Source organism: Castor canadensis, chromosome 2 (genome assembly GCF_047511655.1).
Source record: "Castor canadensis chromosome 2, mCasCan1.hap1v2, whole genome shotgun sequence".
NCBI lineage: Eukaryota > Metazoa > Chordata > Mammalia > Rodentia > Castoridae > Castor > Castor canadensis.
Genome location: NC_133387.1, coordinates 54,553,987 through 54,569,221, shown reverse-complemented (window position 1 = coordinate 54,569,221; position 15,235 = coordinate 54,553,987). Strand labels below are relative to the sequence as shown.

The 15,235-nt window shown below is 38.4% G+C and overlaps 2 protein-coding genes across 15 annotated transcripts in view; both read left to right on the top strand.

The window, feature by feature from the left end:
• The window catches only part of Dbf4 (DBF4-CDC7 kinase regulatory subunit), a 61,742-nt gene extending 56,059 nt beyond the window's left edge, over positions 1-5,683 (top strand). Inside the window, exons 13-14 of one of the 2 annotated variants that reach the window (XR_012445166.1) lie at positions 891-952; positions 4,614-4,713. Coding sequence is in view for 1 of the 2 variants with exons in the window: in XM_074064824.1 (XP_073920925.1) it covers positions 4,614-4,728 (115 nt within the window). In the remaining variant the exon portion in view is untranslated. Of the gene's footprint in view, positions 1-890; positions 953-4,613 lie in introns of both variants that reach the window. The other variant, XM_074064824.1, reaches the window with a different exon arrangement.
• A 331-nt stretch (positions 5,684-6,014) lies between these two features.
• Adam22 (ADAM metallopeptidase domain 22) overlaps positions 6,015-15,235 on the top strand; it is a 217,409-nt gene continuing 208,188 nt past the window's right edge. For all 13 annotated transcript variants that reach the window (XM_074064821.1, XM_074064820.1, XM_074064818.1 and 10 more), the window contains exons 1-2: positions 6,015-6,180; positions 6,652-6,812. In XM_074064821.1, coding sequence (XP_073920922.1) covers positions 6,096-6,180; positions 6,652-6,812 — 246 coding nt within the window. In that variant the 5' untranslated portion in view covers positions 6,015-6,095. The remainder of the gene's footprint in view (positions 6,181-6,651; positions 6,813-15,235) is intronic.

Genomic DNA, 15,235 nt, shown 5'->3' with positions numbered 1-15,235 from the left:
TGCTCATGATAAACCTTGGTCTGTAGTCTTCTTTTTTTTTTTTTTTTGTGGGACTGTGGTTTAAACTCAGGGCTTCATTCTTGCAAAGCAGGTGCTCTACTGCTTGAGCCATGACTCCAGTGCGTTTTGTTCTGGTTATTTGGGGGATAGTATCTTGCAAAGTATTTGCCTAAGCTGGCCTCAAATTGTGGTTCTCCCAATCACAGTCTCCCAAGTAGCAAAGATCACAGGAGTAAGCCACCAGTGCCCAGTTAGTTTTTCTTTCTTATAAGACTTATTTTTGGTATTAGTGTAATGTTTACCCCACACACTGAGCTACAAAGTATTCCTTCTGCTTCTATTTTCTAGAAGAGATTACAGAAAATTTCATATAATTTCTTCATTGAAAGTTTGGAAGAAGTCACCAATGAACCTATATGGGCCTGGTACTTTCTGTTTTGAAAGGACATTATCGTTAACTCAATGCTTTTAATAGACATGACTATTTATATTATATATTGCTCCTTGCGTGAGCTTGGGTAGAATGCATCTTTCAAGGAATTGATTCCTTTCATCTAGGTTATCAAATATAAGTGCATAATGCTTTTCATAATATTCCTTTATTATTCTTTTAATATCCATGGGATCAGTAGTGATAGGTCTTTCATTTCTGGTATTAGCAGTTTGTGTCTTCTCTCCTTATTTGTTAATCAACCCGGTTAGAGGTTTAACCTTGTTATTGATATTTTTAAAGAGCCAACTTTTGGTTTTGCCAATTTTCTATTTTCAGTTTCATTGATTTTTGCTCTAATTTTATGTTTTCTGCTGTTTTCTTTGGATTTAAATTGTTTTTCTTTTTCTAGTTTCCTAAAGTAGGCACATTACTGATTTTAAATAGTTTTGTCTTCTAGGCTAAATGTTCAATGCCTTATTGCCCTCTGAGCACAACTTTCACCACATCTGAGAAATTGTGGTAAGCTGTATTTTCATTTCATTTAGTTCAATAATTTCTCTTGAGATATCTTCTTTGACCCAAATATTAATTATAATGTATTGTTTAATCTCCAAGTATTGGAGGGGATGTTCCAGTCATCTTACTGTTACTGATTTCTAGTTTAATGCAAATGTATAGAAATAAATACAGAATACATATACATGAAGTACACAAAATGTAGCCAGAAGTACCCTACTTCAAACAGATTTGGAGACTATTTCTTGGCCTCTCCCCAAAAAATCGTGGAGGAACTGTACATATTTTAATTAAATATATTATTGTTTCAGTATCTTAGCATCCTATTATAGTATGCTCAAGAGTTGTTGCTGATTCTTAACAACACAGAACATAAAACTTCTCTAATCTTATCTGTGAAATTATGCCTGAAAATTGTCAGATAAGAACACAGTTTAATTTGTTTTTCTGGCTTAGAAATCATAAAGGCTACAACACTATTTTGTTTTTTTTGGTGGTAGTATTGAGGTTTGAACTCAGGGCCTTATACTTGCTAGGTAGGCACTCTATCATTAAGTCAAGTCCCCAGCCATTTTTGCCTTAGTTATTTTTCAGATAGGTCTTCCCCAGAGAAGACCTGGACCATGATTTTCCTGTTTATGCCTCCCACAGCTGGGATGACAGGTGTGCATCACCATGCCCATCTTACTGCTTGAAATGGGGTATTAACTTTTTGCCACAAGTGGTCTTGAAACTTGATCCTCCTGATCTCTGCCTCCTGAGTATCTGGGATTAAAGGTGTGAGACATTGTGCCCATATGTTTTAGCTTTTCATACAAACCTAGGTATATTTATTAATTCTTTCTGGTGAGAATATTTATTCATATTTCAAATTGGATTTTAAGTTTAAAAACACTCTTAACAATAGAAACTTCATTTTTTCTCTTATTGATTTTTCTATTTAAACTTTGTAAGGTACTTAGACCTCCGAATGCCATTTAAAACTTTTCAAAATTATCACACACAAAGATTTATAGAAATGAACCCTCAATATCTTCATGTACCCTTCACTTACCCTTTGATCACCAAAAATTGCCATAAAATTATTATTTTAAAATTCAATTAGTTTACTATGTATTCACACAAGTTACAGAACCTCAATCTTTTTGGAAGGAATGATCCTTACCTGAAAAAATAAAAAGATTAACTCACCTTGAAAATACAATTATACACAGTTGACAATGACAATTGATCCATGACTAGCCCAGGCTGAGCTTTCCATGCGTCCATGTCTCCAGTTTTGCATTCCATCCTTTGTTTACTACCACTTTTCTAGAGTAGTGAAAACACAGAGGACAACTTAGTTGTGAGCTTGCCCCATCCACACATGAAACCTTAACCTTAGGCAAAATTAGGAATCTTCTTTTTTAGAGTCCTTCATTTTTTCTTTAACAGCTTTACTGAAGTATAATTTACTTTCCATGAAGTTCTTTAAAGTCATTATACAGTTTGTTTTCAGAAAACTCAGGGTTGGGCAACCATTACTATAATCCAGCTTTAGAAGAAGATTTATGTTGTCTTCAAATATGTGCTACTCACTTCACACTGCAGTAGGAGCCATGTTAGAAAGACTTCTTAATGCTTTCATGCAGTAATAGGGCAGGAAATGAAGTGAACGGGGGCTTGATTTCTATCCTTATTTTATTCTTTCTTTGAGGGTGATTGTAATGGGATGGCTGCATCAACAGTATGTTCCATGTAAACAAGCACATAGAATGTACCATTCTCTTCGTGAAATTTTAAGCTTTTACTGCCTGAGAATTAATCTACAAAAGGAACACTTACTATGACTTCATTTCATCAGTATTCAATTTGGTATGACATAAAATTTAAAACCTAGCTTTCTTAAGCTTTTAGACTCAGAGTAAAATTTTATTTATTCATTTATTTTGCAGTTCTGGGGTTTGAACTCAGGTCCTACACCTTGAACCATTCTACTAGCCCTTTGTTGCGATGCTTTTTATTGAGATAGGGTCTCTTGAATTACTTGCCCTGGCTGGTTTGGAACTGTGATCCTCCTGATCTCTGCCTCCTGAGTAGTTAGGATTATAGGTGTAGGATTACTGGTTCAATCTAAATTTTATTTTTCGCAAAATACTTTTTGGAGAAATAATACTAGTCACTTTCACTTGTTTTTTGATTACTATTCAACTGACTCAAAAATTTGGCAGAATAAATTCTCAAACATTAAATATTATATACATCACTAATAAAATAATTTGTAATTTATTAGTGTTTTCTCATACATGTCAAACATCTAATAATTCAGTTTACAAATCTGAGAAGTGGCATCTTCTTAATCTCTGCTGAAGACTGTTTGTGTTACTCCAAATCTGTATGTTGAAGCTCTAATGTGATGTTTTTTGGAGATGGGCCTTAGGAGGTATTTATGTCATGCATGATGGGATTAGTATCTTTCTAAGAAAAGGAAGAGAGCTAAATCTTTCTGGACCATGTGAGGATACAGAGTGGAGGCTGCTATCTAATGGCCAGGAAGAAGCCCTCACTAGCTACCAGATCTACTAGTGCCTTGATCTTGAACTTAACTAGCTTCTAGTACTGTGAGAATTAAATGTTTCGTAGTGCTGGGGGTTGAGCCCAGGGTTCTCTACCACTGAATTATTACCCCAGCCCCTGAAGTTTTATTATTTAAGTAACTTAGTCTATGGGATTTTTGTTGTAGTGACCTAAGCTAAGATATGCTCTTCTATTTTCTTTTTTCCTTTTTTTGTGGTACTAGGGTTTGAACTCAGGCCGTACATCTTAATCCATTCCACCAGCCCTTTATTGTGAAGGGTTTTATCAACATAGGGTCTCACAAACTGTTTGCCCAGAGTTGACTTCAAACCCCCTGATCTCTGCCTCCTGAGTAGCTAGGATTACAGGTGTGAGCCACTGGCCCCCAGCTAGATAAGCTCTTTTTCAAAAACTATTTAAATTTTTATTACATCAAGCTTATTTGTTTAGCCTATGAAATTATTTAAAATAATTCTAACTCCCTAAAAATATAAAAGTAAGCATGATACTTAGAACAATGTTATAATTATAAAACTTTGTACAACTTGTTCTTGCAACTATGAGAACTGGGTTAAGAATTTGGGTCCATAGTACAGGGGAGAAAGGTGAAGGACTTTTCCAGGCTTTTGGGCTCTAATTCTCCTTTATTATAAATGTTATGGAATATCCTTCATTGAGAAGCCTTTAGTTCAAACCCCAGTACCCCCCACCCCCCAAAAAAGAAATATCCTTCATTGAGGTCTAATTTGTACCACTGAATCTTGTTCAAGTTACAACTGCATGTCATATAGGATTCTTAAATATCTCACTAGTTTGGGGACTTCAGGAATGTACTTTCCAAAATATGATAGACTATCCTTTTTGCCAAGAATTTAGGACAAGGAAAATGGCTACTTCTGTCTTAATTACTTGTGAAATCATGTCTAAGTTGACACATTGATACTGCAGTATACTTTTCAGGATGGTTAAGGAACCCAACCATGTGCTAGGAGGCAGTGATTAAAACCAAACCAAACCAAACCAAACCAAAAAGCCCCACTCTCTTCATGGAAGTGGGAAAGCATCGCCAAAGACCATCATGTGAAAGATTCTTTTGTTTGCTCTACAGGACCAGAACCAGGATCAAGGTGAAGGTTACACAGACAGATGTTTCACCAAGGAGATGTTATGGGAAAAGGCTCAGATCCGCAAGCAGGAGATCCAGGTCTGGGTTTACTTTATGACTAGCCATGGCATTGGACTTCAGTACAAGTTGTTTAAATTCTGGAATCCAACTGTCTAGTAAAACTTTCTGCAAAGGTGGGACTGCTTTATATTTTTGCTGTCCCATACAGTAGCCACGAGCTACAGGTTGTTCACCACCTGAAATGTGGTCAGTGTGACTAAGAAACTGAATTTTTAATTTTATTAAAATTTAAGTAGCCCCCATATGGCTAGTGGCTTCAGTATTTGGAAGGTGCAGCTCTAATCCTGAATTTACTTTTCTCATCAAATTGTTGACCTAAGGATAAAATGCCAGTATATGTGAACTTCGAAAAACAGTAAAGTTAATTAAGATAATAATTGTTGTATTACTATTTTATCCTCGTGGATTTCTAACATTTTGAATTAGGGGAAAACAGAATAAGTAGCCTGAGAAATACTCAGTTCCTTAGGTCTGGTTTTCAAATACAGCCTTGCAGCAAGCGGATATTATAGAAAGAACAAACACGTTCTGGAGAGTTGGGCTAAATCATATACTTCAAGGGCCTGCCTAGACCTTGTCCAGGAGATTTTCCCTGACTCGCCTGGGCTGAGTTAAGGCCCTTCCTTCAGGTATTATCAGGACATTTTCCACACTGTATTTTTTTTTCTCCCTAAAGAAACAGTCCAATAAGCAAAAAGTCAGACTTCTTACTCAACTCTGAGCGCACATAGAAGGTCCCCAATCTCCATTTGTTGAACGATTGACTTAGGGTAGTCAGAAAATCGTTCCCTGATAATAACTTAAGCAACTACTAACTGGGGGGAAACATGACAGTTCTTGGCGGACGACGTGGACGACTGACTACCTGCGGCTGCAACCGCGCAGTGAGTTATCTCTGCTGCCAGACAGCCTGCCAGGCTTCCTCCTGCACACTTTTCCTCCCTCTTGTCTACGGGGTGTAGAGGACCGCGCGGTGGTGGCTACGCGCAGGAGGCGGAGAGAGAGAACTACATTTCCCAGCTGACTCTCCTGCGCGCGCGGGTGCGCGGGGGGCGAGTGCACCGAACGCTCGTTCCCTGCCGAGCGCTCGTCGCCCGCCCGAGCCTTTGCGGGAGGATGAGGTGGGAGGCGCTAGAAACCACTTAGCTACAGCCAACCGCCCAATGCAGCACTCGCTCACGGCCCCCGCCAGCACCAGCGCCCGCGGAGCACAATGCAGCACTGAGGCAGTGCCGCGGTGGAGGCTGCAGCTCCGAGGCCGCTGCAGCATCGGCCCGGGCTGAGAGGGGGTGGCGAAAGGCAGCCGAGGGGGCTCGGAGCGCGGGAGCCGGACCCCGCTGCCCCGGCATGAGCAGCTGAGCGCCTCGGGCGGGCGGGCGGGTGCGGCGGGCTGACAGCAGCACCATGCAGGCGGCGGCGGCTGCGTCCGTGCCCTTCTTACTGCTCTGCGTCCTGGGGACCTGCCCCCTGGCGCGCTGCGAACGGACAGGTAAGTTCGCCACCCTCTGAGGCTTCGGGACATACCATTTCCCGGGAATATTTGGAGATCCCGGGGAGCATCGGAGAGGAGCAGCCCCATTTTCCAAGTGCGCGGGGAGATTTTTTTTTTTTTTCAATTTGGAAGGATGATGAAAAGAGGAGCCCCACTCGTGTGGAGGCTCGCGGATGCACCAGAGGCTTGGGTCAATGCCTGTTTTTCTTCTGAAGAACGAGAATGGGGAGAATGGGAAAGGGGTGCTTGTTTCTGGGCCCCGATGCTGGATGCTCTCAGATGAGCTGGTGCAAGGTTTCCAGCTGGTGTTTCTACGTCCTTCCCAGATGGGGTCCGGGAGGGAGGAGGCGGTGGAATTTCTGAGGGGGAGAGGTAGCACCGCAGGATGGAGGAGTGTGGCTCACGGTCATTATTTTTGCCTTTTCTCTCCACTCCCTCCTACCCCCCCACCCCCCCCTCGCCTGGAAGGAGACGCTTCACTGGCCGAGCTGGAGAGGGGGCACGAAAACCGCTTCCTGGAGCGCCAGAGCACCGTGCCACTGCGCCTCATTTACCGCTCTGGCGGCGAGGACGAAACTGGCCACGACGAGCTCAACACGCGGGTGCGGGGCGACCCCGGCAGCAGGCAGGTGAGAGGCGCGCGATGGGCAGCGTCCGCCGGGTGGGAGGGGTCCGCGGAGCGGCCCGCCTTCCCCAGCCCCCAGCCCCCAGCCCCCCACCGCGACCTCACATTTGCTCTGGTTGCCCTGGAGACGCGATGTCTTGGGTGAAATGAGCGCAGCCCTAATGCGAATCATGCATGGTGCTCCCTGTGCAAAAAGAAGCAAGAGAAACACAGACCTAGGGCTTTGCTCCAGGGGAGTTTGTGCGGGCAGGCTCTCGCGGAGGTAACCTGAGCCAAAGGGCGAAGGGGCCGACCCTCTCACCTTAGCCAAGGCAAAACCACACTTAGGGAAGGAGATTCTATTTGAGCAGGGTTTGCATCATCACTGTTGTTTTAATCTTGAAAGAGAGGACTTTACAACTCACGATTGGTACTGTAGGAAAAAAGGAGGGGAAAGTGGCTAGACATTCCTAAGACACCTAAACTGTAAAAATAAAAACTTAACAATTTTCTGCTTACTCAGATTTGTGGACACTAGTAATGAGTCTTCCTATTCACCTCTACCTTCCACAAAAGAGGAAGAAATCCCTTCCGCTTTCTTCTCTGGGTAGCAGGCTTCTCGATGTAGTTAGGGCTATATTGTTTACTGACCGCTTATAAAACATGTTTTAAAAAACCGGCTTATTGTACCTGTATTTAGATCAGTAACACATCCACAGATATGTTTGAAAATTATTTTGAACTTGCTGGATAGTTTTAGCAAATATTTTTTGTAAAACCTGTCAAGCAGTTCATCCACTTGTAAGTACACATTAAGTTCATGTAGTTGAAAATTTTTGTAAACTTTACTGAAGCAAAGACAAACTGAACATTTTCACATGCTCAAACATATCACCAATATTTTAAAATATATCTGAGTGATGTTATACCAGCTTATCCACATGTGTAAAATATGTAAAAATAGAAAAATATTTAAATCTATATTATTATCCAAATATTTGGTTCTGTTAAAATTTTGTTGACATAAGGAAGGAAATTAAGGGCTTAATTTTGTAATAATCAAAGTTAGATTATTGTAGAACACCTAATATGCCAAGCTTTTAATGAAGGATTCTATTATTTGAATTAATGTTTGGTAACTGCCTATTTTCCTTTTCCATTTTGACTTATCTCCATTGAAAAACTGAAGAAGTAGGGAACACAGTTTCCTTGTCTTATTTTTCAATTAATTAGGATTATTTCTGTGGAGGAATATTCTCAGGCCCATTCAACCTTTTAAAAAATTCAAACACACACAAAAGTAGACAAAATGATATAGTGAACCCCCAGCTTCAGTAATTAGCAAGTCATGGCCAATTTTGTTTGTCTACAACCTTCCTACTTTCTTCCCCTTCCTGTACTGTTTTGAAGTGAATCATATAATTTCACTCATAACAAATTTCATTAATATACTTCTGAAAAGTAAGGATTCTTTAAAAAATGTAACCCTGATATTATCATATTTAAAAAATAAGAATAACTCTTTAATACTATCAACTAATCAGCCTTTTCAGAAAAACTCCAGTTGTCTCATAAATATCTTATATGTGAATATATATATATATATTTAAGTTTATTTGAGCCAGGACTCAAATAATGCCTACAAACTGCAAATAGTTTATTTGTTTAAGTCTCTCTAATGTATGGTTTCCTCCCACCACTTCTTTGTTTTCATTTTTTTTTCCTTGCAGTTTATTCATTGAGGACATGAGGTCCATCCTATAGAGTTTCTCATAGTCTGGTTTTTGCTGATATAGCCAGCAAAATCACAGAGACTTTCTGAGAGGAAAAGGACAGAAGGAAGTAGAGATGCAGAAAAAGAAAACCACAGGATTGAGCCTAGGAACTGTTGGAGTCTCTGCCTCATGCTGACATTGTTGTCCCCAGTACCTTGTCTGTGCTGGTGAAAGACCCACTTTTGAAAAACAGGCCAGTTCTTCTTTTCTCACTGTTCTGCAGTTTTTTGATTCATAGGCCTTTCCTCTTGGGGAAGAAGATGTCTTGGGGACATGCAGCTTCTACTTCCTACAGCAATAAACTTCACAATTGCCAAGAATAACTCCAGCTTTTGGTGAGGTGTGAATGAATTGGTAGAATTTAGGCTGCATAATATTAGTAGATTATTAATTCAAGTCAGAAGTGGAAGTAGTGCTACTATGTTGTCATTAAAGTAATTATTACAAGACATTATCCCAGTGTCTGTCACATAGTAAGTTACACACACTATATCCTCATGTGTGTATCGCCTGGGGACCCTTTGTAGTTTACAACCCTCCTTAAACTGCTGCTGGAAATTAGAATTGCAAAGACCTAGTTGCCAGAGGCCAACAGTTAGGAAACTAAGGAATTTTCTTACCCATCTGGCATTTCTGGTTTCCTGAGAGCTGTCATTGGATTAGAAAACAGTTGATTTTATATGTCCCTTGTTATTTCTTTGGTAATTAAATAGATAGAAACTTACACAGGATTTTAGTTACCCATAGATACTTTAGCAATTCCCCTTGTATTTCAGAAATAAAATCAGGATGGCTTTTTCTGTGAACTCACAAAGCTTATAATATACTCATTTATTTAAAGGCATTTATTTACTTGAGCTCCTGTTATGTAGCAATTTTTATGCAAGTCCATAGGGATTTACAGATGAAAGACAGTTTTTATCCTTTAAGCAGTTCAAAGGCAAGTGGGAAGTGGGAAGAATGAGTGAATAAGCAATGATTTTCTGGAGGTGATCACAGACAGCTGCAAAAGCAGAGAAGGGCCAGCACTTATTGAAGATGAGCAGGATGGGCTGTTTGGTGTGTGAGTTATGAATTGGCCTCCTTAAAGGGACCAAAGGACAGCAAGTACATAAGCATGTGGAAGTCAGGACATATATTTACTGCAAATAGTTAAGGTTTAAGTAACTGGGCTGATGGAGTGGCTCAAATGGTAGGTTGCCTGCCTGGCAAGCATGAGACCCTGAGTTCAAATCCCAGTACCACCCAAAAAAAAAAAAAAAAGATTTAAGTGACCAGTGAGACAAAAGAGGAAAGCAGGGAATAGCTGGAGCAGCAGTTTCCAAAATGAGGAGTTTGGACTTTGTCCTAAAGGTTATCCAAGGATTTCAGTAAAGAGAATTAGCTGACTAGATCCAAGCTCTATGGGGAGATACTAATTGTTAGAAATGAATACTTTTAATTTGAAAGAGTGAGAAATGGGCTGTGGGTGTGGCTCAAGTGATAGAACATCTGCCTAGCAACCTCAAGGCCCTGAGTTCAAATTCCAGTATTGTCAAAAAAAAAATGAGCAAATGTGGTTGTTCATGATTGCACTTTATAAGAACTTAGTTCCTAAATACACTGAAAATGCTGCTTATGAGTTAATATTTATAAAGCACTTAGAACAGTGTTGGGCGGGTAGCAAGCATACGAGGAGCCTGTTAAATTACATTAACTCTCTCAGACTGCTTGAGTACTAATTAGAAACTTTATGACATCATTGGAATGCAAAATGATGCCCTAATTACCTGAGTTTTACACATTCCCAGAAGTAAATTACAAATTATTCAAATTTATATAACTAAGTGGAATTGAGTAGTCCCAGAGAGAAGAGACCTTTTAGGTCATTTAACTTAGTCCAGGACTTCTCATCGATAGAATCAAGAAATTGACCAAGGGTGATGTAATCAGCCATGTATTACTTAAGGGCTCATAATGCCCTTAAACTGTGATGGTAAAAGATCCCTAATTTTATTATTAATGTGTTCTTGTTTCAGTTTTCATTTCTAAATGGGAACATAAAAAATTTTTGTTTTATAAGAAATTTCATTTTTATTCTTTTTAAATGCTAACAATTTGGTGTGAAATAGTGATTTTGTCGATGAGTCCATATTGTAAAAAATTTCTTTGCTGTATGGTTAGTTACTTCAACACATACTTAATGTTTATCCCAAGTGGGATGATCAGCCCATGCAGAAAGCTGATTATGCCAGTAAATCCTAGAAATGATAGTCAAGTACTCATACCTGATTATGGGTAACCTACCTGTACTCAAGGTTGTCTACTTAGTTTGAAGTAATTGTAGGCTTGGAAAATACACTAGAACCTTCAAAATATTCTGTCTTTTTCTTCTGCCTTGAAATGACTAGTACTGAATGAATTGCATGTTTGCAGGTAAAAAGATAAGATTTATTTTTTCTGAGTCTGACTGAATGGTTGGATATTGATAGTCCTATTTGTTATTTTTTAGAAAAGCATCTTAATGATATTTTATTTTTTCTTAACTAGCTGAGCATCACAAGTTTACTGTGGTATCAAATAGAGGTTATTTGGTTTATTTTGTTGTGTGGCCACCTCATAAATTTTTAATCATTTGTTTCACATTTAGAGATTTTAATTCTTTATAGATAGCAGGATTTTTCTCTCTCTTTTTTTTTTTTGTCAGAAGCCCTTGACTCCAAGGGCTTCTATCTCATCCTCTAGAAAGTGTAGCTCCTCAAGGCATCAGTCAGGTGTCAAGGATATAGATTTACAAATTACCTTAGTTTTGATAACCGATAATGAGCGGGAAAATGCAAGATAGTAGCAAGATGGCAAGCAGAAGATGAGCTCTGTTTCTTAAAAAATGTATTTATACATATGCCTGCCTTTGCACAGATGAATTGTACTTAAAATGGTGCTGTTTCATTTGTGAGCACTGAGTCAGCTCAGTGGTAAATTATCTGCAGTACAGCTTCCCTGGCAGTAAAGGGCTCCTAGGAATTATAGCTTTGGAGGTATTTTGCAAGGATAGCACAGACATCTTTTTTTTTTAAATATGCATTTGTTTAAGTAGCTCAATATTGATAAAGTTTTGCTATCAATCAAAACTTTGTTATACTGCTATAAATGGGAAGGAGACGTTTCCTAGTGCATTCTTGTTACCCTGTCAACTTTATTTTACAGTTAATAGTTTAAAGAAAGTAAAAATCAAATTAACAGCATTTCCTTTAAGTCTTTATATAAATTTATATAACTATATGTATTCATAGAGTCCTAGACCAAACAAACCTTTTAAGTTATCTAGCCTAATTTAGGAATTACTGTTTCTACTCTATGAGATCCCAGTTTTTTTGTATATATATATATATATATATATATATATATATGTATATGCATATTTTATGTAGCATCTGTATAATCTTTGAAATTCTACCTAATAATTGTACTGTGTACAAAAGGAACCGGTCTTTCATCACTTTTTTACAGCTACCCGTGGAAAACCGTGAATAACTGTAAGAACTAATGGGTTGATAATTATTCCTGGTTTTATTTGCTTCCTCATATTATAAAGAATGGCAAATATTCTTTTATCATTTTTAACAATAAGAACACTTTTTATAAGTACCTGGAAAGAGACTCACTTTTTTCTCAGTACATATTGAGAAAGGAATCTGTAAAGTCAGTATTATTTAAGAGCTCCAATGAGGCTAAGATGGAGCCATTTTTATCATTAAGCCTCATAGATAAGCCCAAAAGGGAAAGCAAATGCTCATAAAAATTTGTGCGGAGGAGGACGAGAAGAGGAAAAGAAGAAACTTTGAGGGCAGTGGTGAGAAGAAACAAGGAAAAGGAAATCAGGAAAGCAGAAAAATATTTATATTAGCATTACATTATGTTATATACTTAAATATTTACCATGTGGTAATTTGTGTGATTACTTTTTGTGTTTCATATAGTCTTCTTAGTGCTTGATGTACATTGGCTCATCCCCATCCTTACAAAAATCATATATGATAGGTAATAATTTGCCATCTATAAAATCACAAAGCTGAGAGTGTATTTGAACTCAAGTACTTATTTCAGCTCCAGGGCACTGGTTGTATGCTTGACCTGTCTAATGATAGGAAGCTACTGACATTTAAGATGTCTTTGGCATGGAGATCAAGATTTCGTATATTAGCTGGACACTGGTGTCCAGTAATCCTTGCTACTAAGAACACAGAGATCAGGAGGATCATGGTTTGAAGCCAGCCCAGGAAAATAGTTCACAAGACCCTATCTCTAAAAATACCCAACACAGAAATAGGCTGATGGAGTAGCTCAATGGCAGAGTGCCTAGACCCTGAGTTCAAACCCCAGTGCCATAAAAAAAATAATTTCTTACATTTATCTCATTGGAAGTATGTATTTCTTGCAATATATATTTCAGGTGATGCAGTAGTGAGGAAGCTCACAGAACACAGCAGAATTCTTTATTTTTACTATCTTGAAAATAGACTATATAGAAATATTTTACATTTAAAAGGTGAAAACACGTCTTAAAGGACATATGTTCTGTTTGTTTATGGATATATGCACTTATTGTTATACTTTTTCATTCTTAATCAAAATTTTTAGAATTCAGGCAATATCAAAATTATATATACTCTTTTGTGGTCAAAGTTTCATAAACAAACATTAAATGTAAAACAGGGATCCATATTCACTTATCCTTTATCAAAAGAAAGGTATAAAATATGTTTAGGGTTTTCATATACTTGTAGCTTGATAATCTCACATGTCAAGTTGGTCAAGTAAAAGAGATACATGAGACAACCAAGATAACAGTTTCTGTGAACATGAAGTTGGATGTGTGTACTCTAGTAATAAAAGCACTAGAAAGAAAACATTGAAAGAGTTGAAAATAATAATCATATTTTTTGAACATTTATCATGTACAAGGCACTGTGCTGAGTGATTTACATTCATTATTTGTCATTATAAGAGAGATAGTTTTATTTTTTGCAGTACTGGTAGTTGAACTCAGGGCCTCAAGCTTGCTAGCTAGGTGCTTTACCACTTGAGCCACTTTACCAACCCTTTTTGTATTGGTTATTTATTTTTCTTTCTTTTTTTGCTACGACTGGGGTTTGAATTCAGGTCTTAATGCTTGCAAAGCAGGTGCTCTATTGCTTGAGCCACGCCTCCAGTTCATTTTGCTCTGGTAATTTTGGAAATGGGGTCTCGCAAACTATTTGCTGGGGATGGCTGCGATTCTCTCAATCTCAGTCTCCCGAGTAGCTAGGCGGCGTGAGCCACTGGCTCCTGGATGTGTTGGTTATTTCTGAGATAAGATCTCACTTTATGCCCAGGTTGGCCTGGACTGTGATCCTTCCCATTTAGTGGGGTGACAGACATTGTGCCAGCATACCCAGCCATTGGGTTTGGTGATGGGGGTCTCGAAACCTTTTTGCTTGGGCTGGCCTAGAATCATGATCTTCTCAATCTCTGCCTCCCAAGTATGCAAGTAGCTAGGATTATAGGTGTTATTACAGGCATGATTAGAGGTGATACCCATTTTATTGAAGAGGAAACTGAAGCTTTTTAAGTCTCAGTTAATTGACCTAATTAACCTGCTCAAGGTCATATAGCTAATACAGTGGTAGGAATGGGGAAAGGATTCTCAAAGAAAATGTTAAAATCAACATAAAATAATACTTAAATAAACTTTGCTAGTTATTTAAGTGTACAGTTTCTTATTTATGTTGAAATATACAATGCCCCCATTTACTTTAGAAACCCTTGGCCTGACAGGCACCCTGCCTGGCTAAATTGAAATTATTTCACACATAATTAGAGTTCAACATGCTGTATTTTAAAAAATAAAAATACCTGTCATAAAAATGATTTTAGACTTCCAGCTGCCCTTTGCTTCTGATTTCATTGTTTATATTCCTCTAAGATAGACATCTGTTTTATTTTCCCCTGGACAAACCATGATATGTAACTTGATTTTGAAAATAAAATTAAAAAATGCTGTACCATCAAAAAATGCTGTACCATGACCCAGAAATATCAGCAGTTCTAACTGGAAAGAGAAGGAATGAAGAACTTACCCGTTCACCCTGACCCCAAATCTGTTCATTGTTTGTTCTGAAGAGATTTTCAGAATGAACATTTTTGCCCTCTTTAAAAATTAATTTTGAAACAGGGGATCTTAGCACTTAGCAGTAGTTGCCCTTTACTTTCACTTTTGTCCCAAGTAAAGATCATTAGATAACTCTTTGAAGATGAGAAGTTGATGCTTTCCTGGAGGCAGGCCTCAAGAGCTTGCATTTTGCAAGTGGTTTTAAAATTTTCTCCCCAAGGCAGTAGCACTGTTGGTTGATGGTTCTTTGTTAGAGCCCTTATTCTACTTGGCACTACCTTTTGTCTCTAGCTTAATTTTTTTCTTTTCTGTTTGTCTTTTAAGTAGACTTGATTGGTTGGGAGAAATTGCCTTCATTTCCTCCACTGGTGATATTAGGATGTTGAGGATGGCTGTACACACAATTTGATATTCCTGGTCATAGCTCAAGATTTTCTCTAAGGGGTTTCTCTTTCCTTGGATGAAATAGCAAGATGCTGTAAGAGTTGCTGCTACTCAACAGAAGCTGGTTCTTCAGATTTCCTTGAATTCTCTAGTGTGTTT